At 39.2% G+C, this 27,988-nt stretch overlaps 1 protein-coding gene across 5 annotated transcripts; it reads left to right on the top strand.

Annotated features, from left to right (window-relative positions):
- Positions 1–17: 17 nt before the first annotated feature.
- Positions 18–26,059, top strand: tmem94 (transmembrane protein 94). 5 transcript variants are annotated; one of them, XM_059532600.1, is made up of 32 exons: positions 18–157; positions 1,501–1,760; positions 6,341–6,460; positions 6,547–6,674; positions 6,792–6,928; positions 7,216–7,424; positions 7,987–8,138; positions 8,310–8,412; positions 8,767–8,853; positions 9,161–9,277; positions 9,618–9,674; positions 11,423–11,527; positions 16,395–16,568; positions 16,733–16,939; positions 17,032–17,341; positions 18,353–18,526; positions 18,614–18,716; positions 18,819–19,027; positions 19,767–19,948; positions 20,028–20,163; positions 20,244–20,353; positions 20,527–20,626; positions 20,787–20,895; positions 21,148–21,337; positions 22,592–22,669; positions 22,757–22,842; positions 23,184–23,265; positions 23,371–23,534; positions 23,620–23,711; positions 23,805–23,898; positions 24,043–24,213; positions 24,953–26,059. In XM_059532600.1, the coding sequence occupies exons 2-32, from the start codon at positions 1,737–1,739 to the stop codon at positions 25,023–25,025; spliced, it is 4,083 nt and encodes a 1,360-aa protein (XP_059388583.1). In that variant the 5' UTR covers positions 18–157; positions 1,501–1,736; the 3' UTR covers positions 25,026–26,059. The 5 variants fall into 5 exon arrangements, with proteins under 5 accessions (XP_059388583.1, XP_059388581.1, XP_059388582.1 ...); XM_059532598.1 differs by having other exon boundaries at positions 23,611–23,711; XM_059532599.1 differs by having other exon boundaries at positions 17,029–17,341.
- The last annotated feature ends 1,929 nt before the right edge of the window (positions 26,060–27,988 follow it).

Genomic DNA, 27,988 nt, shown 5'->3' with positions numbered 1-27,988 from the left:
TCTCTGCACAAACATACCACGCCCTTCTAGTCACTAACATGGCCGTCACCAGAGAGAGAGTCCAAGGATTTTGAGACGAATATTATTTGATTCTCCTTTAACACTTTTGATGATTGACGATGCCACTTGCGGGTCGTTGATGTTGCAGTTCTATAACGTAAGTTTGCGTCGATTTAGTGTAATTTGAAAATGTAGCCAGTAGCATTTAACCCCTAGGCCACCTCAGTTAACACGAACCAGCTGTTTCGATGGTTTATAAGTGGTTTAATGATATTTATAAATAAATGACTAACTTTGACAGCTAATTTCAACAGTGAGACACAGCTAGCTTGTTTCCATCAGTCTCGAGTCTTGATCAAACGATCAACATGCCTTTCACATTACCATAGGTCCAATAATAATCGGAAAAATTTTGGAATATAATATTTAATGATGTGTAATCGATCAATGCAAGCTGTTACTGTAAACTAACTTATTTGATAAATTTAAGAAATACCACTGCTTATTTACGGTTTCTCTGTAGAAATATATATATATTACTAAAGAAATGTATCTCTAGAAAACTGTCGTCTTGTTTTAAAGCTTAGACTATAGTTGTTCAGATGAATCCTGTGTTGTCATTTCACTCCATGGAGTCAAATATTAAAGCCTTTTGTAGCATAAACACTACTAATGCTGTTACCTTATAAATCAGGTCAGCACTGAATATATTGGATTGTTTATGTAAGTCATATGTGTGTGTGTATGTATGCTCCAGTTATGGTTAATTACAGTGTTGTGAGCCAGTTTGGATAGATATTCAGAATCAGTGGTGAGTTAACTCACAAGTCTGCTGCTTAGGTTTGCTTTCTCTCTAAAGAATAAGCCAAACGCTCAGAGTGATTTGTTTGTCAAATATAGCGTCTTACCTAGAAAGCCACTGATTAAATGCCCTACATTGTTTGAGTTAGTAGCCAAAAGCAAATTTTTTGCAGGTTGCTGGCAATCTTATATAATTTCTCTTGTTTAATTTTAGACTGTCATTACCTAATTGATCATGTTTACAGTGACATAAGGGGAAACAGGGAAGCTCACCACTTTCATATGAGCAAGAATATTCATTTATTAAATTTAACATCTTGAATGATTGCCAGAACCTGATTATGTCAGGTTGGCATCAGGTGGCAATGGCATACATATGAAATAAGGTGTTTTAATTTTTTTTTTAATTGAGAGATTAAGTGGGAAACAGTTTGCCTAAACTAAATTCTATGGTATTGACATGTTGTGTGTTAACTACCCTTTTTTTACAGACATGCTATTGCTCTTTATTGCACTCTTCTGTGTCTTTGTCAATGAAATGAGTAAGTGAGTGAAGGCCAGTCTGACCATCTTCTGTAGATCCGGTGACAGACATTTTCAGATAACTGCAGCATGTAAACCTGACTTAGATAATGATGTTATTTGTAGACTTTAATTATTTGCATTAACTCCTTTTCTAACGCTTTCTGTCCTGATCAGATCCCTTTGAATGTAAGAAGAGAGAAGCCACACCCACTCATCGATTCCAGTTCCCTGGGCACGACTACAGCCCTGACATCCGTCCCTCAGACTGGCAGTCCCCGCTGGTCCAGCATCTTGGAGCTGGGGGCCACAGTTGCCTTCCTCTGCCAGCCGGACTGGGATCGGGACAAGTGTGGACCGTAACTACCAGCTCTGGGCATCTCGACAGAGTATGGTGAGAGACGGCGGCTGCCATGGAGCTACAGGATAAGAAACAGGTAAGGTCTTGAGGTGTCTTCCTCTTATAGATGAGAGTGGGTTTGCTCAGACTGTTGATCACCACTGAAAATTATTTTTATACTCTGTTTGTAAAACAACAGCAACAAGAAATCGAGTTGAAAGATTAGGTATGACTTTGCACAGATAAGGCAACACTCATTTTAATATCATATAATGTTTAAAAAATATTCATACTAATTTTGTAGTAGAGTTTAATTACATAATATGGCCACATTTTCTAAACAAATTCCAGCCACCAAAGAAGTTAATAATGCATTAATAACTATTATGAACTCAAACTCACTGACTGGAAAACTTTCACAATTTTGTTTTATTATTATTGTTCTCTGGCATATTTAGACCTCTGTACAGGAAGCGATAAAAAGCTGGTGGGAATGAAAGTTTTTGCATAATCAAGGTCAAGGGCACAACACTCTAAAATAGAAAAATGTAAAGTTTATTCACAGGGGAAATTCGTTCTTATTTTGCTCTGAGGAGTCCTGTAATAATTAGCTTGAACCATGCCCAGATTCTTTTTAATGGAGATGGAAGTTGTAGAGTTTGTGTAAACCATATCGTCTTTTTGAAATGTGTATAGAAAAGCATATTTATTTATTTTTGGTAATCATTTGAAAACTAATGCACACAACCTTGTGTGTGGACTTGAATGTCTAAATTAGCCTTTGTCTGAATTTGTTTTGTAACATTGCTCGTGTTGGACAGCATCATTAAAGTCATTGTGTAATTGGCGGTAATGATGTTCCTGGGATCCTCTCTTAGTTCTTGACTTACCTATATTGATTTTGGTTAGAGGAGTGTGCTGGGATAGTTGCTGTTATGGTAGAGGAACGGGGCTCTGGTTCAGATCCTGAATCTGGGCTGCATTGCAAGGCTGTGAGGTTCAGTGAGGATGTGAAGTTTTGTTAAAGGGTACATAACATACACAGTTTCACCTAATCTCATGTTAATCTTGAGTACCTATAGGGTAGTACTGCATCCTTCATATATCCAAAAAGTCTTTAGTTTTATCATATTTTTAAAAGAAAAATACAGCTTTCCGATTCTTTCTGGAAAAAGCCGAGCTCCTGGAGGCGTGCCGTGAGCGGAGCTATAATACTGATGTTTCGTGTTGTTTCTATTAACATATATTACCTTACAGTATGTGCTGATTTCCAACAAAATACAGAAATCTGTTGCAATTGTACTTACATGAATGGGGTCTTTTATCACAGGGACAGCTCCATGTTTTAATAGCAAATGATGTGAAAATCCAGCGTCGACTTTGGCCATGTTTATAAAACATTCGTCACTCAAATGACCAGAACACACAAACGCACTTGCTACACTCCGTTGCTGCCCCGGAAAAACTAACTGCATCCACTGTTCATGTAACGCTGGGTTCTTGGGGAAGCTGAACACGGTAAACTTTCCCTCACATCCAAAAATTCACTTATTTGGAGGCATTCTCGAACAAATTCTATGCAGCGCTGCCGACGATTTGGTCTCGCTCTGTGAACAACTCTGAATACATGAAACACCATTGTACTCCCCCTTTAAGCATTTTGATGGACATCAGCAATGAATGATTAATATGAAAGTACAATATTTTGTCACTAGTATTTTGGGGGAAAAGTAGTATTTTGGGTTCTATGCTGCATTTCTAAAAGCTGAAGTATTTTACACCACCAAATGTGAAACAATGAAAAAACAGAATTATCTCTCAAGTACTCAAGCAGTAGTATACATTATATGTTTTTATACTACAGGGCCGTTGAATGCTTGAATCTGATTCGTTCTGAGTTGTGCAATAGTTTTCGAGGAACGCACGACGACATAGTTACAGGCAGCTCTCTTGACCAAATTACAGTTCCATATCACTTCGCATAGTACTAATCTTTCTAATAACTTCATTAATAACTGCATTAGAATGCTATCAACGGAACTAGCAAAAGAGGCATTGGATGAGATGCGGAAGGAATAATCCTACTCACAATAGCGATTTAAGTACAAAAACCAGACGCATCCCTTTAAATATATCACCTGATCAATGTCTTGAGGTGTGCTGTAACCGTAGTATAAGCGGAATAATTGACTCCTTATTCTAATAATAAACAGCCGGACGTCAATTATTCCTTACTACACTAACATTTTGATATCATATTTAATTGATTTTAGTTTATGTATACCACTTAATATAATTATAACTTAGCATGATTTAGATTTAATGTAGCATAATAAAAAAAAATTCTATGTATTGTAAGAGTGTGTATATAAATATACACACGTGTTCCTTTTATGTCATATCAATGAAAAAAAAATGTAAACAATTTTTTTTTTCACTAATTAAAACAGACAGTGTTTGTTATCGTTTAATGATTGTTTGATCTTTACTTTGGTAAGGTTGTGAGGTTCATTGAGGATGCTCTCTGTCCTGCCGCACCGCATCGCTGCTAGGATCCTAAATTGCTGTGTTAGCTGGAATGGATGAATGCCTGGACAGGGCGGCGAGGGCACACAGTGTTTTTGCTTGTCTGTCAAGCCCCTCTCCCTCACTTCATACTCCAGTTCTTTTTCTCAAAAGCTCCCCAGCCCTGATACCTGCTCATTCCCATCTGGCTTTTCATTGCCATTTTACACCCTTTTTGCCTGTTTCTCTTCAGGCGGTGTGTCGCAGCTGCTTCTGCAGAGCTCTCAGATTAATTAACACTAGAATTCACAAAATCTCCTTATTTTTCTATTAATTCTCCTTAAGCTTAACTATTTTCAGGATACCTGCACACTGTTACTGTTTATAAAAAAGAACGCTTGTGTGTTCATCCTCTCTAGTCAGTTGCCTTGGTTTTAGTTTGCAAAGCTTTTTTAGCTGGCAGTCTACACCAGGGTGGCTGGGACGTGCCCAAAAAACAGCCTGTGAATGCGCAGAGGCAGAGACTGTCTGTCCAGACCGTGTGACTGGTGCTGAAACAGCAGCATACATTATCCCGTATCACCCCGCCACTATCCTGTCCAACCCACACGCGCACCAGTCACACATTAGTCTGTCTGCAGCAGAGGGACCATTCGCAGCCATGATCCTGAAAAATGGGACCTGGTTCTGGAAGAATAAAGTGAGTGGATCTGTGCACACTTCTTATAACAAACTGGGTTGTTTGTGATCTGTCTGAGTCCGATTGTCTGGCATCCAACATTTTGGTCTTGTGTGCGAATCGAAAGGCTTAAATCTGTTGTGTGTGTATGATTAATCTTGAGTACCGTGAACAGGTGAGAGTCCTGTGCCAGATGCATGTGCACTCTTCTCTGCTCTGGGTGTAATTGTTCCATGCATTTTTAATGGTCTTGAGAGGTTTTACCCGTAATAGGCCAGCATGCGTGACTGCATGTGTCCGAGCTGGTAAATCCCTGCTTGTTGATGTGTGAGATATGCTCGTGCAGGGATTTAGTGCCTCTCTGTGGGAAAGCTGTGTGTTTATTTATAGTGCTGGGGCTCTCGTTTGCTACTATAGGACCCCAGCCGTCCCAGAAGTGTACTGGTAGGATAACCAGAATTCGTCAGCGGAGAATAAGAGAGGCTTTTCTGACCATTCAAGCCATGTTGAGGAATGAATTTTCTGTCTAAATAACTATATTGGTTTGAGTTACTGTGTCTACGTTCCCTCAATGTTTTGCTTCAGTAGTTCAGAACTGGTGAATAAAGCTAAGAAAAAAGCATCGGATGGTTATTAAATGTTGTTAAATGTATATAAAATGTTTCAGGTTAAATGCAACATTTGGACATGCAATCAGTTTCTGCAAAAATTATAGCAGCTTGTTTCTCAGACTGGTAAGATCTGTGGAGGGTGCTTTGCACTTGTGATTTGTTTAGTTGTTAGTGTAGCCACAAGTATACAAAATATTTAATTTTGATGTTGACTAGTGTGATATAGCTCTAGTAATACAAGACTTGTCTATAAAACATGTTTCTGGTCCTCCCATTTTTTTAATTAGTTCAAACTTTGCAGGACTTATTTTGTAAGTTGGACCAAGAAAACGTTTACAGTTGTTTATTTTATTTTTTCTACATGTTGTTTAGTCTATTTTATTAGGGGTTCAAGCACATAGTGAAAATATTTCTAAGTTGAATTTATAAAATATTTTATAAAAAGTTGATTATTATATTGTTGAATGTTGACTAACCTGTGAAGCTGATATGGCAATAAATGTAAATATAATCAATTTACAGTGCCAATAAATATACATTTTATATTTAAATATATGTTGTAATGATTAGAAATGCTATAACAATACAAGCTTCATATTTCTGCATTTAAACTCTCTTACATTCTAACTGCATTACTTTACATGACTGGTATTAGTTTTTCTTATCTGGAGGAAAGGAGCTATTGTCTATAATAGACACCATTCTTAAGTTGTGGTCACGTTAGCCAAATTTTATGTGCAAAAGTCCTTTGTCTATAGAAAAATAATGTATTGATGTATGAAACACAACTCTCACAGAATTCACTTTCAAGCAAAGCAGGTTTCTATTGGTTAATAGAAAATTCACGTGGCCAACTAATTGTGAAATCTGGTTGTGCTGTAGGAGGAGGAGGCGACTCCACTGGGACTGTCCACGGCTCAGGCTCTGTGCACCCTGCGGGACCAGCTGTCCAACTTACTGGGACAACACCAGAAATCCAGCCGGCGTAGATCCACCGTACAGGTCTGTTCTGGATTGCATGTTATCAACACAGTTATATTACTTTTGTCAGGGAATTCCTGATTTTGGTTTTCCTTTTTGTTTTAAAGGAGCTGTGGGCTAAGAGCTTCCTTCATCATGACAGCCGGCATTCATGCTTCCATTGGCCTGGAGCTGTTCTCACTCTGGTTGTGGTGGTTGGACTGTTGTGTTGTTATGGCAGTCAGCCGGCAGGCAGGTGGGCAGGGCTTAGAGCCAAAAACTGTTGATTGACCGTTTGATTCGACATCATGTATTGGAGTTTAGCTACCAGGTTTTTTTTTTTTATGTAACTCTCTTTCCTTTTTTGTGTCAGTCAGGGCATAGTGTTAGTGAACGCGGGCGCACTCTTCCTCCTGCTGCTGCTAAACCTCCTCCTCATCAGGCGGCAGCAGAGCTTACGGATGAGTGAGATGGTGCGGAGGCTCAAGTCCATCATCTCACAGTTGAACGGTGAGAGAACAGTGACTGTATAAACTTCTAAAGAAATCAGTCATGCCTCAGGAAATGATAATTATGGTTATGCTGTGGCTCATCCATCCATTCATCGGTATTATATTTCCATGTAATGCTAAATACACTTTGATATAACTGGAATTATGATAGAGTTCAACGAAAAATGAAAATTGTGTCATTATTCACTCTCATGTCATTCCATGGCATTGCTAGACTTGTTGTTCCAAGTCTTAACAAGTAATTGTTGACTTGTTAACTTTCTCATTTTTCCCATGGGTTGTCAGATTATTTGGAGAGAAGTGCAGGACATCCAATCAGATGGGCCCCCTCTTTGTATCCTGACCGCTACACCCCCACTTCCCCTTCCTGGTCACTGCATTGGACGTTCAGAGACGAGCAGCTGGTTAATCTACCTGTCAGTCTTCTGGTGGAAGGTGATGTCATCGCTCTTAGACCAGGCCAGGAAGCCTTTGCATCTCTCAGAGGCATCAAGGTAAAGTCAGATTTGAGTTACTTTTTATTCATTTAGTGTTTAGGGTATAGTTCTTTTTCAATATACATAACAGTTACCATGGTAAAAAGTTTAGTAGAAAATTACAGCATTTATTAATATTTAAAAATGTTATTTGTGTATTTTTAAGTTATGTTTCTGCCAGAATAATACAGTAACTGCATGTATGGTGTGACCCAAACACAGCCAATCAGAAAGTATTTGATATTTAATGTACAATTATATTTGATGAGTGGGATTTTGGACCAATTAGCTTTTAGCGGCCGTGGCTACATAGCATAATGCCTTAGAAATAGAACCTTGAATGACCTTTCACTCATTGTGGCTGGTTAGGAAATTGTGGTACACTTTTTAAATAGAGATCCACTGTTGTGTTTTTACTGAAGTAGAAACACCTCTATGAACTATATATTGGTATTTTGTACTGTAATCTGAAACTGTACAAAAGAAAAGCTTGGAGAACACTTTATAAACAAGTGTTTCTCTCGGGTTCTGTGGCACACTCTGTCGGTTCTTCTCAGATCACTGTAACTTCTGTTTCCAGGATGACGAACACATCGTGCTGGAGCCTGGAGACCTTTTCCCACCGTTCTCTCCTCCTCCCTCCCCGCGTGGGAATGAGCGGAGGGGCCCCCACAGTCCCCAGCAGTACCGCCTCTTCAGGGTGGTGCGCACACCTATACTCGACAGTGTCAGGTTAATACATCCACGCTAAACTAACGTGCTATAAAAGCTGAAATATGTTTGGTTTGATTAAATTAAGGAAATGATAACTATACATGCCGGCTTTTTTCTTTATGATATGTGAATATATTTTGTGTTCTCACAGCAGCTAATGGAAACTAATCACCTTTTTCTGGCCAATAGGAACAGTCTTGACCTGGCTCTCTCCCGTCCTGTCACAGCCCTTGATAATGAACGGTTCACAGTGCAGTCCATCATTGGCAAATTCGCCTGTCCTGCTGTATTGGTATGACAAAACTGACCACATGCGCAAGTTTTTAAAATGGGGTTGTTTCACACATAATTCGCATGCAAGCAACATCCTTTTCCACACCCGTATTAAGAGTTTGCTGTATTCACATTACATAGTATGTATGTAGATTTTCTTTGCAGGTGATTTTTTTTTTTTTTTTTCTGTAAACCAGTTGCAAAAAAGCTATTATGAAGCAGCATAAAACAATGCTGTGAAAGCTGTTATGATGCACACATGTCCCAGTTGCATGATGTGTGATTACACATAACCGTTAATTCATGTGAAAGATTGGTGTGAAAATGTGTCCTTTTACTGATTATGAACTTTGGTCATCTTTGTCATTTATAGGTGGCCTTTTTCTCTGTTAACACGATCCGGTTCTTCTGTGACACTCCTGGTCTCACCCCTGGACCCTTCAACTTCCTTCAGTTGCAGGTTGATAATAGTTCATAGCTCACTAAATGAGCAAAAACATTTACAAATCAGGATGTTTCTTTCACTTTTTATTTAAAAAAAAAAAAGAAAAACAAGTTTTCCACTGGAATTGGTTTCTGTGTGATTTCTACACCCGTGAAAGTGATGTTATTAAAATGAAATATACATTTTATTGGGTAAAAATTGTAAATAATTTCAATCCCTCTCATTATCCTTATCCACTAAATGTTTATTTGCCACAACAATGGTGGTATTGATGTTTCTCTTTCCCTCTTTTTGTCCTCCTCTTGGGCTCTCTGATGAATAGATGATGGGTGTATTGCCTATTTTACCTCTTTTGTTTCCTGTGATGTGGATTCTGGTGAATGCGTACGGAGAGGCCCGCGTGTTAGCCGAGTCCAGCCATAACTCTCCCACTGGCCTGGTAAGACAGACAGAACACCACACATTCATTCACTTGTTTATGCTATTCATTAGGAATTCACACTCATGCAGACACAAAACATCCATAACCTCCCAAATCCCACACCGACAGCTATTGCTGCTAAATTGTAACTCGCTCTGTCTGTGATTACTGTGTGTATTAACTTTGATTTGCAGCTGTAACACTGCATGAGGAAGTAAAGTTCATTGGCCCAGCTCACACTAGTAGTAGAGAGGCTTAGGGAGGGATTGCGGATCCGAGGTGAAGCGTTTAGGCCAGAGTTGGAGCAGAGGGTTGACCGTCTGCTCAGGTGTTTAATCAGACTTTTCTCTCATCCCAGCTTGCTAAGTTCTCAGAGGACACTCTAAGCAGCTACACGGAAGTGGTGTCCTCCCAGGTATATCCTCTGTATTCCTCCTCCTGTTCCACCCGTTCACCACTCGCTTCTTGTGATCCTTCTCCCTTGCTCTGGACCCTGCCACAACCGTCATCTTTTTCTTCACCTTTTTGTTCTGATTATCAGTAATTTCAACGTGTTTATCAGAGGATCAGTATGAAAAGAGCCTGTTATTTTTTTCTTGCGTCACCATTTTTTTTTTATTCCGTTCTCATTTTTACTTTTAGAAAACATGTTCACTTCATCTCACCTCGTTCGGGCAACTTTGCAAAATCAGCCAATACACCTGCGGTCTTTTTTATTTATTTACACCTTTTTTGCTTCTTGTGCTGCCGGTTAGTTTGGCACCCCCCCCCCCCCCCCCCCCCACGCTGACCTGTGACCCCTCGGCCTTTGCCTGCCCACCTTCTGTCTGCCTGAGGTTTGCATGAAAGAGTATACGCTCTCTCTATAGTGGTGGTGCTTGTCTGGACTATATTTATCTGAGTTAATGTACATTTTGAGAACTTCTGCATGATGAAGACAAGCTTTTTCCCTTTAAAATTTCCAAAGTGTGGTAAGTATTTGCATGGAGAGATCAGACATATGAGCAGACTGAAAATGTTTTTTCAGTTTAATTTTGTAATTTTGACTTTGTAATACAAAAAGAAAGGTTTTAAGAAGCCCTTCATTCATTTTCTCAGTTTTTTTATTTAACAGCTGTGCACAGCTGAAGTGTGTGTGTGTGTGTGTGTGTGTGTGTGTGTGTGTTGAATGATGTGTCTTTTAAAGACCCTGTGAAATTAAATGACTTTTGTCGAGTTTCCGTCTGTTATATTCAAGGTCATCTATATCCTAGTATAGTCCTTACAGTTGACATCTTATATATATTTACATTTTTTGCATACATATTTACAGATATAATTTATAAATGTGCTATGGTTAAAAAGTTTGGGATCACTGAAAATATATTATATGTCAGGGTGCATTAATTTAAATCATTAAAAAAAAACTACAATAGTGTGAAATAGTATTATGATTTAAAATAACTTTATTTTATCATATTTATTATATGTGGTATTTGTTCATGTTATGGCAAAGCTGAATTTTTAGCAGTCATTACTCCAGTCTTCAGTGTCACTTGACTGTGTCATCTTTAGAAATAATTTTAATATGCTGAAAGTCAGTTTATCTGTGGTTTAAATCATTATATATTGATGAACATTTTTTCTTTACATGCATTGATGAATCATCAAAAATAAAAATATAAAGAAAGTAAATCAGTTCAGTTTTGATTTCATGTTGACTTTAAAGGTGGATTCTTGGACCTCTGATGTGTCAGAAAGATAGATTCACCTGCCACTGACAGTTTTCAGTTCTTCCTCTCCTGTAGCTGCTGCCTGAAGCTTCACAGTCAAATCTTCTGTTATTTAGTCCATTCAAATTTTGTCTCCCTTCTCCTGTTGCCTGCTGCATGGTGCATTTATCTTTATGAAACAGCTCTAAATCTCTGAAAGCACCAGAATAAACCAATGACTGGACACGCTTACTCTTTGAATGTGTGTGTGTGTGTCAGAATGTCTGTTTTTTCTGAGGATGCCACCCAGATCCAGGTTTCAGGTTTCATAAATCCTGAACATTTTTGCAGAGCCATTCGAAACCCAGAGCTGCTGATACAAGGACTTGAGTTTCACTCAGGGCTGATGAGACTCACTCCATTTTTGTGTGTGTGTGTGTGTGTGTGTGTGTGTGTGTGTGCTTGTGTACAGGAGATGCTTCGCTGTGTGTGGAGACACCTGGTCAGTGTGTTGAAGGGAGAGTCCCAGACCCTCTGTTATACCTCCAGTCTGCTGCACTCGTTGGGTTCAGTCACTGTAAGTGCTCCCCCTGGTGTCACAAATTTTACACTTTCTGCTTGCAATTGGATGAAAGAAAAATTGATTCATATTCACTTTACAAATTATATACATGTGAAAGAACCATTTTGGCTTATTTTCTACTTAGTTATAAATTAATAGCTGGGCTGTAATTGCTATAGACATTCAGGAGGGCAGTTTTCCTGTTCAGATATTTATATTTGTGGTCAATCAATATGCCTCTTTAATAGCAGGACCATTTTAAAAACTTTGTCCTGTCCACATTCTTAAAAATTTGTTTGCATCCTTGAGATACTGCATCTGTATCATGATTGTAATTACCACAAACAGTAATTACAACACATCTCTGAGTATGTATAAACCATGTCAAGTGGTGTTTACAGTAAATAAATAGGCTTTATAATGCGAGACTAGATGGCATGAATGCAGTACTGCAAATAGGCTAAATGGCCAAAACGTGATAATATATGAAGTATGCATTTAAAATCAGTTTGCAATGCATTTAGAAAAATATAAACCTAAGCATAATATAAACATTGCATATGTTGTGTGACATAATTAGCAAATTATATGATATAAGTATACTTGATCATTCTCATGCTAGATGGGAAGTGTAGTTGTAATAGCTTTATAACTGTTCTTCAACAGTACACAAACCCATCCATCTTCTTCCGCTTATCCGGGGCCGGGTCGCGGGGGCAGCAGTCTAAGCAGAGAACCCCAGACTTCCCTCTCCCTAGACACTTCCTCCAGCTCTTCTGGGGGGACACCGAGGCGTTCCCAGGCCAGCCGGGAGACATCGTCTCTCCAGCGTGTCCTAGGTCTTCCCCGGGGTCTCCTCCCAGTGGGACGCGCCCGGAACACCTTCCCGGGAATGGATGCCCGAGCCACCTCAACTGACCCCTCTCTATGTGGAGGAGCAGCGGCTCTACTCTGAGCTCCTCCCGGGTGACTGAGCTTCTCACCCTATCTCTAAGGGATCGCCCAGCCACCCTGCGGAGAAAGCTCATTTCGGCCGCCTGTATCCGGGATCTTGTCCTTTCGGTCATGACCCAAAGCTCATGACCATAGGTGAGAGTAGGAACGTAGATTGACCGGTAAATCGAGAGCTTCGCCTTGCGGCTCAGCTCTTTCTTCACCACGACAGACCGGTACATCGACCGCATTACTGCAGAAGCTGCACCGATCCGTCTGTCAATCTCCCGTTCCATCCTTCCCTCACTCGCGAACAAGACCCCAAGATACTTAAACTCCTCCACTTGAGGCAGGAACTTTCCACCAACCTGAAGTGGGCAAGCCACCCTTTTCCGACTGAGGACCATGGCCTCGGATTTGGAGCTGCTGATTCTCATCCCAGCCGCTTCACACTCGGCTGCAAACCGTCCCAGTGCATGCTGAAGGTCCTGGCTTGATGAGGCCAACACGACAACATCATCCGCAAAGAGCAGAGACGAAATCGTGTTGTCACCAAACCTGACCCCCTCCGGCCACTGGCTGCGCCTAGAAATTCTGTCCATAAAAATCATGAACAGAACCGGCGACAAAGGGCAGCCCTGCCGGAGTCCAACACGCACCGGGAACAAGTCTGACTTACTGCTGGCAATACGAACCAAGCTCCTGCTCCGGTCGTACAGGGACCGGATAGCCCTTAGCAAAGGGCCCCGGACCCCATACTCCCGGAGCACCCTCCACAGGCCGCCGCGAGGGACACAGTCGAATGCCTTCTCCAAATCCACAAAGCACATGTGGACTGGTTGGGCAAACTCCCATGAACCCTCCAGCACCCTGTAGAGGGTATAGAGCTGGTCCAGTGTTCCACGGCCTGGACGAAAACCACACTGTTCCTCCTGAATCCGAGGTTCTACTATTGGCCGGATTCTCCTCTCCAGTACCCTGGCATAGACTTTCCCTGGGAGGCTGAGAAGTGTGTTCCCCCTGTAGTTGGAACACACCCTCCGGTCCCCCTTCTTAAAAAGAGGGACCACCACCCCGGTCTGCCATCCCAGAGGCACCGTCCCCGACTGCCACGCGATGCTGCAGAGGCGTGTCAGCCAAGACAGCCCCACAACATCCAGAGACTTGAGGTACTCAGGGCGGATCTCATCCACCCCCGGTGCCTTGCCACCAAGGAGTTTCTTGACTACCTCGGTGACTTCAACTTGGGTGATGAACAAGTCCACATCTGAGCCCTCAGCCTCTGCTTCCTCAATGGAAGACGTGACAGCGGGATTGAGGAGATCCTCGAAGTATTCCTTCCACCGTCCAACGACATCCCCAGTTGAGGTCAACAGCTCCCCACCTCTACTGTAAACAGCGTTGGTAGGGCACTGCTTCCCTCTCCTGAGGCGCCGGACGGTTTGCCAGAATCTCTTCGAGGCCGACCGATAGTCCTTCTCCATGGCCTCACCGAACTCCTCCCAGGCCCGAGTTTTTGCCTCCCCAACCACCCGGGCTGCAGTCCGCTTGGCCTTCCGGGAACCTGTCAGCTGCCTCAGGAGTCCCACAAGCCAACCAGGCCCGATAGGACTCCTTTTTCAGCTTGACGGCATCCCTTACTTCCGGTGTCTACTACCGGGTTCGGGGATTGCCGCCTCGACAGGCACCGGAGACCTTACGGCCACAGCACAGTACACAAACATATTTTTTAATTAGGGGCCAAGCACCGAAGGTGCGTAGGCACCTATTGTTTTCGTTGGCGTTATTATTCTTCTTCTTCCGCCGCAAGTCTATGGTAGCCCATAGAACCGATTGCGGGAAAGTTGTATAATTTGGCACACTGACAGAGGACAGTCCCAACATTAACTATAGCAAATTTGAAGTCTCTAACTCCTACTTTCTAGCGCCACCACTTGTCCAAACTTTCAATGTTTGTATGCTAATAACTTTTGAACCGTAAGCCAGAAAATGACATTTCTTTTTTCCTCTGAATCCTGAATCATGCCAAGTCGAATGAACCCCAAAATTTAAAAATCGCAAGGTTTAGTTTTTTCGCTATTTTCAGTTTTTTGAAAAACCTACTTTTTTGAACTCGTCCTAGACGGTTAGTTCGATCTTCACGAAAATTGGCTTATATCATCTTCAGACCATGCTGGCAAAAAGTTATGGAATTCAAGTTGATTCGTCCAACCGTTGTGGAATGACACGTAAACAAATTTGACAAAAAGCACGCAAAAATGCACGTGAGGCTATATCTCGGCAACGGTTCGGCATATTGATACCAAACTTGGTGTGTGGTATAACAAGCATGACCTGAGACTACCTGCAGTGTTTCAACGCATCGCCACCTAGTGGTCAGGAGATATGAAAATCGCATATTTTGGCTTATAACTTCTGAATAGTTTGGCCAAAAATGACACAACTGGTCTCTTTAGATTCAGTGAGTCATGTTGAGTCGAATGATGTCAAATTTTCCCGTGTCGGCCATTTTAGGCGTCGGCCATTTTGAATTATGTTTCAAAATGCTGTATTTTTTTTACGCATTATCGTATCGTTGCGAAAATAATTACAAAAATCTTCGGCCCCATGCCCTGAAGGTACTCAAAAAGTTTGGTGGCGGCGCCACCTTGTGGTCAAGAGTTATAATGAAATATCACAAAAATGCTAATAACTTTTGAATAAATTAGACTATTGAAATGAAAATGGTCTACGTCTGTTCTGTGGGTCATGCCGAGAGCATTGATACTAAATATGTGATAATTGGCCATACTTCCTGTCCGCCATTTTGATTAATGTTGAAAACCTACTTTTTCGAACTCCTCCTAGACCGTTAGTCCGATTTTCACCAAATTTGACGTGGATCATCTTCAGACCATGCTGGCAAAAAGTTATGGATTTCGTGTCGATATACGAAACGGTTCTCATTTAGCGCATCAACGAATTTGCTGGAAGGGTGCCAAAATGCATTTGAGGCTGTATCTCTGCAATGCTTTGACATATTTGCACCAAACTTTGTATGTGTCATCGCCACCTCACACTGACCATGCCACATAAATTTGGTAACAGCGCCACCTATTGGTCAAGAGTAATAAACCATTCATTAACCATGAAAGTTACACTTTTAAAAATGCTAATAACTTTTTATTGCATTAGCCTATTTGAATGAAACTTGTCTCAAAATATTCCCAGGCTTATGCCGACAACATAGATACCAAATATGCCAGAGTAAGCCGAACTTCCTGTCCGCCATTTTGATTTATGTTGAAAACCTACTTTTTCAAACTTCTCATCAACCTTCAGTCCGATTTTCACCAAAATTGAATCAGATGATCTTTAGACTGTCCTGACAAAATGTTATGGATTTTGTATCGATACACAAAACGGTTTTCGCATACCGCTGCAACGAAATTGAGGCATCATGTCAGAATGACACTTCAGGCTGTATCTCTGCAATGCTTTAGCATATTGACACTAAACTTTTTGTGTGTTATTGTCATCTCATACAGGACACACCAAAATTATTTGATTACAGCACTACCTGTTGGTCAAAAGTGATAGGCCATTTAATCTTATTACTAGTGGTTGTATTTATGATTTTTCAGCCATTTCAATTACAATCATCCTAAAATTGGTTTAATTGCTGATTGTTCCACTTCGTATGATGCTCCATGCCATGCTTAGCTCCTAAATTTGCCGTTGGAGTGCTTGGCCCCGTAATTGCTGCTTGCAGCTATATTTAACTTAATTCTGATCAATACCGTGGGTGGCATTAACAGTTTTGTTGTAGCAATCATGTGCAATAATCTTTACAAATATTTGGTGAAAGTAATAGACATTTGCTTTGTTAATGCTTTAAATTTAAAGAATAGCATAAGCTTTATTAACTGAGAAAGTATCTCGTTTCATCATATTTTCTGACCTCTCATAGGTGCTGTGCTGTGTGGATAAGCAGGGCATTCTGTCCTGGCCCAACCCCAGTCCTGAGACCGTGCTGTTCTTCAGCGGACGAGTCGAACCTCCTCATGACAGCCAGGATGACCTCAGCGATGAACTTTCAGTCACCTCCCTCTGCAGGACAGAGGGCGAGGAGGAAAGAGACGAGGTACTGCTGATAGCGAGATTGGAGCACCATCATTTATTTTAATTATGATGATTTGAATTAGGTATGTAATTGTATTTGATGGGGCTGGAATTGAATAAGTTATTATTTTAGCCTCTGTGATTTGTCGCGTTTCAGTCTGTGTGTGTGTGTTTTTCTGTGTTTAGCCTCAGGAATGCGAAGCATTGCTGTGTTTACCAGCGTTCGAACCCTCCCTTCACATGGCTGAGCAGGAACCCAGCGAGACGTCACATGATACCTCAGATACCCAGCGCCAGCGTCGAGGACCCCAAACCACCCGTTCCAAACACCCTTCAGGATCCAACGTCAGTTTCAGCCATGACATTGAGGGTGGTGATAATGACATTGCTCAGGTAGGATTATGCCGAAATATTACTACTAGAGCTGCTTCAGGTTATAGCTGGGCGGTTTGGTTCATGTGTTTGTGTGTCTCTATTTCCAGCAGTGTGGTGTGGGTGATGATCTGTGTGAAGCGGAAGATTTTGTGTGCGACTATCATCTGGAGATGTTGAGTCTGTCCCAGGATCAGCAGAACCCTGTCAGCATCCAGTTTGATGACTCCAGTTGGCAGAATCACCTGCCCTCTTTGAAGCCTCTGGGTTTGAACATCCTATTGAACCTGTGCAATGCCACCGTCACCCAGCAGCTCTGCAGATTTTCAGACCACTTGTCAAACATGGCGCTGCAGGAATGCCATGGGGAGGTTCTACCAGTTCATGTTCCCTGGGGCCTCTGTGAACTATCTCGCCTTATAGGTAAATGAGTGAAGCATGTTAATAAACCCATATTTTCAGGATTTATAATATTGCACAATCATCTTTTATTAATTTTGTACTCCTGAAGCTTATGTGGGCCACCCGTATTAAGAATACAGGGCTACACAAACATGAACAAATATTTATTTTTATCATTAGTCAACACATTCATTATTTAGAAACATTTTTAAAACATCTTGGCTGGTTAATCGAAAATTGTCTTTATCATATTAAAATTATAATTCTGCATTAAGCAGAAAATTCCTGGTTTAAAAAAGTTGTATTAGTAATTTAAAATAAAACCAAAAGCTCACAAATTTCTCTTTAAAAACACTAATAATTTAATGTATTCCTTAGGAAAGCTTACCACAAATATATATATATATATATATATATATATATATATATATATAATTATTATTATTTTTTTTCATACTGTGTATTATTTTGTGAGGCCTGTTTTCACTTGAAGCAATTAAAATGACTCCTTTTATTTTTGTTTTTTTATGTTTTAATAAAAAAATAATAATTATAAGAAAATACAGAACAGTGGGCACATCCAAAAACATATATATTATATATATATTATTTATTTTGCAACATTTCAACAGATTAGGTCGATGCCTTACAAAGATCTAATTGGTCAAAATGTTGCATTATTTATAATTAAAAAAATATAGGAGCAGTATCACCAGTGTGCAGACATTACTTTGTTCTTTGTTTATTTGTCTTTTTTGTCAACAAAAAAATATCAAGCATGTAACAGCTATCGGTATCAGGCAGAACATTAAAATTAGTGCATGCCTCAACTTTTAATGATAAATGGAAAAAAATCTTTAATGTTGCCAACATGGATGTGCAAACTATATTTTATATTATGCATCTCTAATTATTGTTTAACTTTTAGTCTGGCTGTACTTATAGTGACTAATGACGTTAAGCTCATTTTAGTAACTTAACATCCTTTCTTAAGATTACTAAGTTGTTCTTTCCTGTACTGTTGTATGTCAGGTTTCACTCCAGGAGCGAGGGAACTCTTTAGGCATGAGAATCATCTGGCTCTGTATCAGCTTCCTTCCGGAGAGAAGGCCAAAGAATCTGCTCCCCGGCGCCTCCATCACTTCACCAAACGCCAGCCCCCCATCAGTCACCTCATCAGTCTGTTCGTCAGGGACAGCACTACCAGTATGACTCATTTTTTTCACTTTCCCACTTCCTGTTTGTCCATGGGGGTTTAAGTCACTGACCTTTGCACTTTTGAACTCTGTTCAGATAATGTACAGATGCTCTCCCACGGCTCGGCCGACCTCATCCTGGAAGCCTGCACGGATTTCTGGGATGGGGCGGACATCTATCCGCTGTCTGGCTCGGATAGGTCAGAGACACTACTTGAAAAACACTAGTCATTTAGTTTTCCTTGACATGCAGAGTGGAAAATTTTGTTTGTGTACTAAACTACTGGTGTTATGCCTCATAGGAAAAAGGTTTTAGATTTCTACCAACGTGCCTGTCTGTCGGGATATTGTTCTGCATTCGCCTATAAGCCTATGCAGGTGACATTGTCTGGACAGCTCAATGGAAAATGCGTGGAGCTGGCTTCAGGCCCCACGCTCTTTTCTGGGGTGGAGCTTCCCAGTACCACCCCCATCAAACACGGCAGCCGCAGGAACAGCTGGAGCTCTGATGGTAAGAGACATTGTCTGTTCAGCTCACAGTCTGGACAGTAGAGCTAAAATATATATCTCCATATGTTTGTCTAGTGATCAGCTGATCCGATAGATACATAGGTACATAGACAGACAAATAGAAGGATAGATACATCAGTGGATAGACAGATACGTAGCTCGATAGATAGCTAGATGGATGGATAGGTAAATAGACAGATATGTAAATGGATAGAAGGATGGATGATAGATGGATAGACAGATACATACCTGGATAGATACATAGATGGATGGATGGATAGATGGATATATAGATGGATGGATGGATGAATATAGACAGATTGTTACCGTAGATAGATAAACATATGTAGATGAATGGATGGATGATGGATACGTAGATAGACAGACAGATAGATAGCTAGATGGATTGATTGATGATTAGATAAATAGATGGATAGACAGATATGTAGATGACTGGAGGGAAGGATAGATATGTAGCTAGATCGATAGCTGGATGGATGAATAGAAACGGATGGATGGATAGACAGACAGATAAATAGCGCATTCGATAAATTGAATAAGATGGATGGATGGATAGACAGACAGACAGATAGATAGCGCATTAGATAAATAGAATAACATGGATGGATGGATGGATACATTTTCTGATTTGTAGATAGAAGTGGATGGTTTAAACTGATTCACTGAAATGACTCAATCTCATCAACTCTTAACATGTTTGTGTACTGTTTATGTTTCAGAGGGTATTGGAGAAGGTTTGGAGAAGGAGGACTGTGTGCAGGCTCTGAGTGGCCAGATCTTCATGGGAATGGTGTCGTCCCAGTTCCAGGCCCGACTGGACACTGTGCGGCTCATTGAGAACCTGGTGGGAGCCTGTATCCGCTTCGTGTACTTCTCCATGGAGGACGAGCTGCGTAGCAAAGTATGACACTGGTGGAAAAACACACTCAGTAAAAACAGTGTCATATTTTGTCACCTATTAATGTTGGTTTTGCTTCTAGGTGTTTGCAGAGAAGATGGGTTTGGAGACGGGCTGGAACTGTCACATATCTCTGACCCCAAACGGAGATGGTCACTGCGATGGTGCTCCATCCAGCCCAAGCCAAGCAGGATCTCTACACGATGACCTTCTTCACGGTAAGTGTGTTTTTCTGCCTGCCTGCACATAAGATTTACACAAAAAATCTTTCCTAATTTAAATGATCCTCTCTTCTTAGATTCTCGTGATGATGCAGAGGGCCCACTACTGCCTGAGGACCAATCGGATCTCGCCAGCTTCCAGCCTACTGACAGTGATGTTCCCAGTTTCTTAGAAGACTGCAACAGAGTAAGCAATAGCAGTACAATTAGATTTTAATAACAGATTTAGGTTGCACATAAGGTTATTTACATAGACTTTGTAATGCTGCTCGGATGTGGAATAAATGTTTGGCAGTTTAAAATATGTTTTGGGGTTTCTTTAATACTTATTGATGCTCTTTCCTCTCTGTTGTTCTATAGGCAAAACTGCCTCGTGGCATTCATCAGGTTCGCCCACATTTGAAGAACATGGACAATGTGCCTCTTCTGGTGCCCCTGTTTACAGACTGCACCCCAGAAAGTGAGTCAGCCTCAATACCAGCTTTAAAGTCAGCATGAATCAAAAGTTGTGATCCGCTTTCTTCTGTTATGATGGATATGTGATTTAAACTGCTTCTCAAATGAACAAAAAAAGTTTTGTAGCTTTTGTGTTGAACCTTCTAAATATTTGTGTTTGACAGCAATGTGTGAAATGATGGAGATCATGCAGGAGAACAGAGAGGTGACGTGCTGTTTGGGGAGCTCTGCAAACTTCCGGAACAGCTGCCTTTTTCTGCAAAGTGACATCAGGTGGATAACACAGACATCACTGTACTCCACTGTACACCAGAATTAAATACGACCTATAATCTTATGCAAAGCTGCAATCTATTGAGTGCCAATTTTCAAGAGGCTAAAAAGATAGCTTTGAGTTATTTTGTCGCTGCGTAATTCTAAATGTGTGACATAATTAAATATAGTGTACATCAGTCTAAAAAAGGAAGTTTTCTTTGAGTACTCTATGCCTCATTTGAATTTGGAAACCCTCTCTGTGTGTTTTAGTATCTCCCTGGATCCTCTGTACCCGTCCCGGTGCTCATGGGAGACATTTGGGTATGCTGCGGGTTGCGGGCCGAATGGAGACTGTGATGAGCTGTCTCCACTGGGTCTCAGTGCTCGTCTCAACAGCCTCGCCTGCTCCATGTCCTTCCATCAGGGCGAGAGTGTCAGCATGGTCAAACTCATAGAGCAGGTATTGGGAGCTCCGGCATGCACACACGCTGTGGGGTTGATGGGAGCAAGAAGATACAAGCTAATTTATTTATTATCCTTCAAAAGTTTAGGCTCTGTACAGTTTTTGATAGAAGTCTTTTAATGATCACCAAATCTTCATTTATTTGATCAAAAATGCAGTACAAAACGTTACATTGTGAAATATCATTTGAATTTCAAATAACAGTTTTTGTATTATATTACATTTAAAAATGTATTTAAAATTATTTTATTCCTGTGATGGTGAAGCTGAATATTTAGTAGACATTACTTGAGTCCTCAATGTCTGAAGTGTCTGCATAATGTTTCTGTGGAAACCATGATACTTTTTCTTTAAAGATTTTTTTGATGAATAGAAAGCCTAAGAACAGCATTTATTTGAAATTGAACACTTTTGTAACACTATAAATGTCTTTTCACTTTGAGAAATGTAATGTATAATATGTATAAAATAAAATGTTATGTATATTCTTACTGAATAAAAGTATTAATTTATTTTTAAAAAATGATTAAAAAAATCACATTGATCCCATACTTTTATAAGGTAGTGTCAATTAATTATTTAGTGCTTATAATATGTAGACTCATATAAATGGGCATGAAATTATTAGGGGAATGAGAATGGAATCAGGCATGTTGTAGGCAATAGGGCTGGGCGATATATCTAACGATATGATCATGCGCATCTAGTCAGTAAATCTGGTTCCGTGATTAGCGCTGAATCGCCATCACCTGCTTTTAAATGGAGCGGCATTTAATAGACAGAGCCGTAGATCACTGACAAGCTACGCAATATCGCGTTCATTATCGCCTTCGATGAATACGAACGAATATGAACGCGATATTGCGTAGCTTGTCAGTGATCTACGGCTCTGTCTATTAAATGCCGCTCCATTTGAAAGCAGGTGATGGCGATTTAGCGCTAATCACGGATCCAGATTTACTGACTAGATGCGCATGATCATATCGTTAGATATATCGCCCAGCCCTAGTAGGCAAGATTCAAACCTGCATCATCCACATGAGCACCACAGCTCAATGTGTCTAAAACATGTCTGCCAACCAGCACACCACACAAAGCTCACGCAAAAAATGGTTTGTGTACTAAAATCGTCATGCAGGATTGAGTCTTGCTTGAAACCATTCCCAATTCTATTTTGATTTTGTCTAATAAAACCATCTTTAAAAAAAAAAAAAGTTTGAATCTGAGTGCTGTCTCTTGATGTATCTTCAGGCGAGACACACCACTTACGGCATTCGCAAGTGCTTCCTCTTCCTACTGCAGTGTCAACTGACACTGGTCATCATTCAGGTGAGAAAAAAACAGACCTGTATGTTTTTTACAGGAAATAAAATGAACAGAATTCATATTTGTACTCTTGATGTTTTGGTTTTGTAGTTCCTGGCCTGTCTTATTCAGCTGCCTCCTCCCATGAATATAACAGACATATTGTGGCTTTCCTGCTTCTGTTACCCACTGCTAAGGTAATAGGGAAGAAAACACAAAAAAGATGCCCACGTTGCATTTTAGTAAAACTAGTTCACTGTGTCATACCGGCAAACTATATATATATATATATATATATATATATATATATATATATATATGAAAAAAAAAAAAAAAAAAAAATATATATATATATATATATATATATATATATATATATATATATATATGAAAATATATATATATATATATATTGCCGGTATGACACAGTGAACTGGTTTTACTAAAATGCAACGTGGGCATCTTTTTTGTGTTTTATATATATATATATATATACAAAAAAATATATATATATATTCAAAAATGTTGCAATTCACAGCGTGTCCTTCCTGGGAAAACCTCCTGACAGTTCAGTGATGACAGTCGCTACTGGAAAGAATCTGGACTCCATACCACGCAAGGTCAGACATGAGACCACACAATGCACTCGATTTAAACTGCAAACTATTTAAACACACTTGACACAGCTCACAGGCCCTCATTATATTTTTGACTCCAACCCACAGACTCAGCACTACTTCCTGGGCTGGTTCCTGTTGAAGTTCGGTCTGACGATGTTAGCCTACTTAGTCGGCTTTGGGTTTTCTCTACAGGAAGTGTGTTCTAGAGCAGCTAACCTCACAAAAATGTATAACCGCACCATCACCTGCTCTCACATATTCGTATCCAGGTACACAAACTCTTGAATGTCATTTTCTCTGTGTTTAGATGCCATGAATTAGTTATAAGTTCTAATCAATAATTAGTGTATACAGCTCCCAGAATGCCCCGCAGTGGTTTGGGGAATTGTCCAATGGGCTGCTTTTGATTCAGAAGATAATGGCAGGTTTTCTGGCTTTGCACACAGGTGACTTTAATAAAATACATTGTCATTTGAATATTTGTTTTATCTCGATGATCTGAGTTAAAAAACACATCTCTCTCTCTTCTTCTTTTTCAGTGGTCATCTCTCTGAGCTATGTGCACCGTTCACAACCCCTGTGGAGGAGGAACCCCTTCAGTAACACATGGTGGTGTCTCACAGTGCTTGTGGTGTAAGTGTTTAATGTAGAGAATGGGTATTTAATTATCAAAGTCACACGCTAGAAGTCATTTATTTAGAAGTAAAAAAAACAATTTTTTTTAACAAGTATTTTCACTTGTCTTTAAACGCACTTTGCTAATGGTTTTTCTTGAAGGTTGTTGGGACAGGTGGTTCAGGCAGTGATAGATTATCAGTTGTGGCAGGACAGGAGTACAGTGATGTTCTTCACGCTACATCACATTCCCCTCTTTATCTGGCTGTTGGTCTCTCTGTCCATCGTACTTGTGGTGCTAATCAATGAAGCAGTAAAACTGCATGAAATCAGGTAAGAGGATAAATCGCTTTAATGTAGAAGGAACAAAAGAAACAATTTCATGACATTATCATCCCTAAATTACTTTCTTTCTCTGTTCCTTATTTCACACAATTAACGCATTTATAAGAAAATATATAAATGCACCATGAAAGTAGGCCATTGGACCGTTCCAAGTCACCTGAAGCTGCATGTTAGCTTTATGTAAGGAAAAGGCCACAATGCAAACTGTTGTTCAAAAGTTTGAGTTCAGTTAGATTAAAATAATAATAGAACTTTTATTCAGTAAGGAAGGATGCATAATATTAATCAAAAGTGACAGTAAAGACAATTATTTTTAAAATGTTCATCATTCTTCAAAAAATACGGATTTTTTTTTAATTTTCTTTTTCTTTTTATCACGGTTTTCACAAAAAATATTAATCATTTAGAACTGATTTCAACATTAATGATAAGAAATGTATCTTGAACAGCAAAACCGCATATTAGACCTAAAAAGTCATCTAATGATCATGAGTTAATGGCTGCTGAAAATTCAGCATTGTCATCACAGGAATAAATATTTTTTTTTTAAATAGAAAATAATTTTTTTATTTTTATTTTACATAATATTCACTTTTTCACTATTTTGACAGAATCTACTATTTATTTTCCTATTTGATTTCTTTCCATTTTAAACGAACCCAATCTAGCCTACATAAACCATTAATCATATAACTGACAGTTTCTGAAAATATGGCTCTGATTTCAGGGTACGAGTGCGTTACCAGAAGAGGCAGAAGCTTCAGTTTGAGACTAAGCTGGGGATGAACTCTCCCTTCTGACCTGTGTCTGTCCCGGACACTTAAGCGTCATGTTCATTTCAGTGGTGGAGAAGATGAAGACTCCTTTGGATTTCCTTCCAGCAGAGTGCTTCCTGCAACACCTCCAATGGGCAGAACTCTATTTCTCCCATGAATGCCACTGAGGGCTGTGTTTTGAATCAGTAAGATCCTAAACTATCTTTTGATTAAGGCTTTACTCAAAGTAAAGATTTAATCTGTGTTATTTGAGGGATGTTCACCTGCATGCTGCTTTGGTTTGGACAGGGTCATTTAATGGAGGGATTGTTTTTCAATGAGGCCATTCCTTTATCCCCTTCAAAACCTGAAACTGTAATGCACGATATAGAGAATATATACCAAAATGTACAATGGAGGGCTAAATTAGCACGATCTTTTACTTACTTTTTATTTTTTTATTATTTTTTATTAGATGTTGTGAAAAGGGGATTATATTGATTTCCTTTGTTTCAAACACAAGACAGTTGACCGCTCATGAGATGAGCTTTAGCTGTAGGTTCTCGGTGTTCATATTTTAGCCGTATGGTTCTTTGTCACATGTGCAGTTCATTTAGTACATCATACGAACTTGTTGAAGCCTGTTTTAACAGGTTATAATGTGAATGTCATCACCACAACTTACCTCATGTTCCGAGGGGATATATTTCATTCTGTTTTCTTTTGTGCTCAAGTGAACTCATTTACAATAATTTATCAGCTAGAGCAACTTAGCTGAGAAGCTTAGCTTCCAAAATCAAATGCAGTCAGTGGGAGACTGTGTAAACTCATTTAGTAGCTCGCCTAGAATCAGTCAGGCTTTACGTCTCATTTTCTCTTACAAATCAATATCAGATGAAATGCATGAGTAGCTGGAATCTTTTTTTAGTCTTCTTTTAAACTCATTTTTACTGCAAAGTTCTTAAAGTTCAATCCAAAACAAAGACTTTTTAAGCAGACCAAGCAATAGCTTTCAAGCTGAAGGGAGAATGTTCCATCTTGTTCTCATTCTGTCTATAGTTTTATATATATATATATATATATATATATATATATATATATATATATATACACATACATACATACATGTGATTGTCAGCCAGAATGCACTGTTTTTTGTTTTTTTGCATACATATGCATGCAAGACAACACTTGCCTGGTTTCTCACCGCACATTTTTATTAAAGATATTCATTAGAGAACATCAGAAATAATTCTATTTAACTCTGTTTATCTTTTTTAATTATTAGTAATTCTTTTTTTTACCCCCATCCAGAGCATTCAGTGTTTACTGGTAAAGAGGCATATTGAACTTTTATTCTGTTCTACCTCTAGCTGATTGCTAATATATTTTAGGCAACGTCGTGATTTTAATAGGTTTTATCATTATTCTAATTTAGTTGGGCTGCAGCTATGGAGTATAAGGGGCTCAATTACAGTGTCACCAGATGTGCTTATTTAAAAATACATTCATATGTCATTTCTGATAGTGCCCAGCTAATATCCAAATTACCAGCATTCTTTTTTCCAATAGTAGTGCAAATCACTAACATATAGCCTGAAACCTCGGACTTACCCTAGACTTAATAAAAGGAGAATTTAAAGGGATAGTCCACCATAAAATGGCAATTGTCATCAACACACTAAGGGTGTGACTTTATTTTATCTGCAGAACATAAAATGAGATATTTAGTAGAATGTGTTAATTGTTTGTATCCATATAGTGAAGTTCATTCAAGTTTAGAATGATATGAGGGTGAATAAATCAGTTTGATTTTTCATTTTTAGGTGAACTGTCCCTTTAAGTTGCTGCTAGACCTGTATAAAGTGGTAGATTTTAAAAATAGAACCTAGACTCAAGAACCCAGTTAGTATTTTCTAAATATACTTTTTCTTCCAATAATCCACTATATCTATCCCATTTTCTATGTAATGAACTACTGCAAGATGTCTTAATTTATTGATTTCCTGCCTTTTTGTTCCTGTCTCACTGTTATACTCGTTTAAATCACAAATTTGTAACTCCTAATCTAACATTGATATTTATTTTGAAATGATTACACAGGCCTGTACACCTTAACAGCAAATGATTGCAACCTAACAGCCTTTTCCATAATGAATCTAGAGATTGTTATATGCACTGAATGTTCATAAGTGTTCATAGTGCATTTCTGAAATGCATGTCACATGCTTTCATCTACTTCTCCTTCTCAATCAACAAGAAGGCGGGTCTTATGATGTGTTTAGAGGTTAATGTACTGATGTACTGCCCCATTACATAACTGTTGTTCGATGTTTTCATTCAGAATCACTGCTGTGTAACTAAGTACAAATATAGACTTAACAGAGAAATTAATAAGTAAATGGAATAGGTAATTTTTAATTGGTGCTAAATCAGTAGTATAATTTTTTTTTTTACAAAATTGTAAAATAGCATATCAGTATAGGGGGAAATTTTAATGAATACTGATCTTCTGTTATGTACAAATGGTGGTAACAGGAAACATGTTTTGGGAGAAGCGTTTTTTTTTTTTTTTTTTTTTTTTTTTTAAACTACATTTTTGTTAATTATTTTTTAAATTGATCTATTCTCTTATTTCCTATAAAGACCATAACTCATCTGCTGAACATTGAATATGTTGACTCAGTCATGCATGGATTAAAATGTTGCTGATGTTTTTCCATCAGTCAGACAATCTGTAATCTTTAAACCAGGAGTGTGAATCAAGGCCATTTTAGGGGGCTGTACAGAACCTCTCTGCAAAATACATGCCTGGGCTACAACCTACACTGATTGACCCAATACATTTGCTGTTTATGAATGTTCATAAGATTTATAAATGTTGTACAGGTTTGTATTTTTTAAGATGTCTTTAACATTGATTTCTCCCCTTCCCCAGAGATTATTTGTGACCAATGTTATGCTAATAAATGTTTATTTCAAAAAAGATGTGCTCTTTAATTAAGAAA

This window comes from Carassius carassius, chromosome 40 (genome assembly GCF_963082965.1).
Source record: "Carassius carassius chromosome 40, fCarCar2.1, whole genome shotgun sequence".
NCBI classification, from domain to species: domain Eukaryota; kingdom Metazoa; phylum Chordata; class Actinopteri; order Cypriniformes; family Cyprinidae; genus Carassius; species Carassius carassius.
This window is presented reverse-complemented; position numbering and strand designations above follow the sequence as displayed.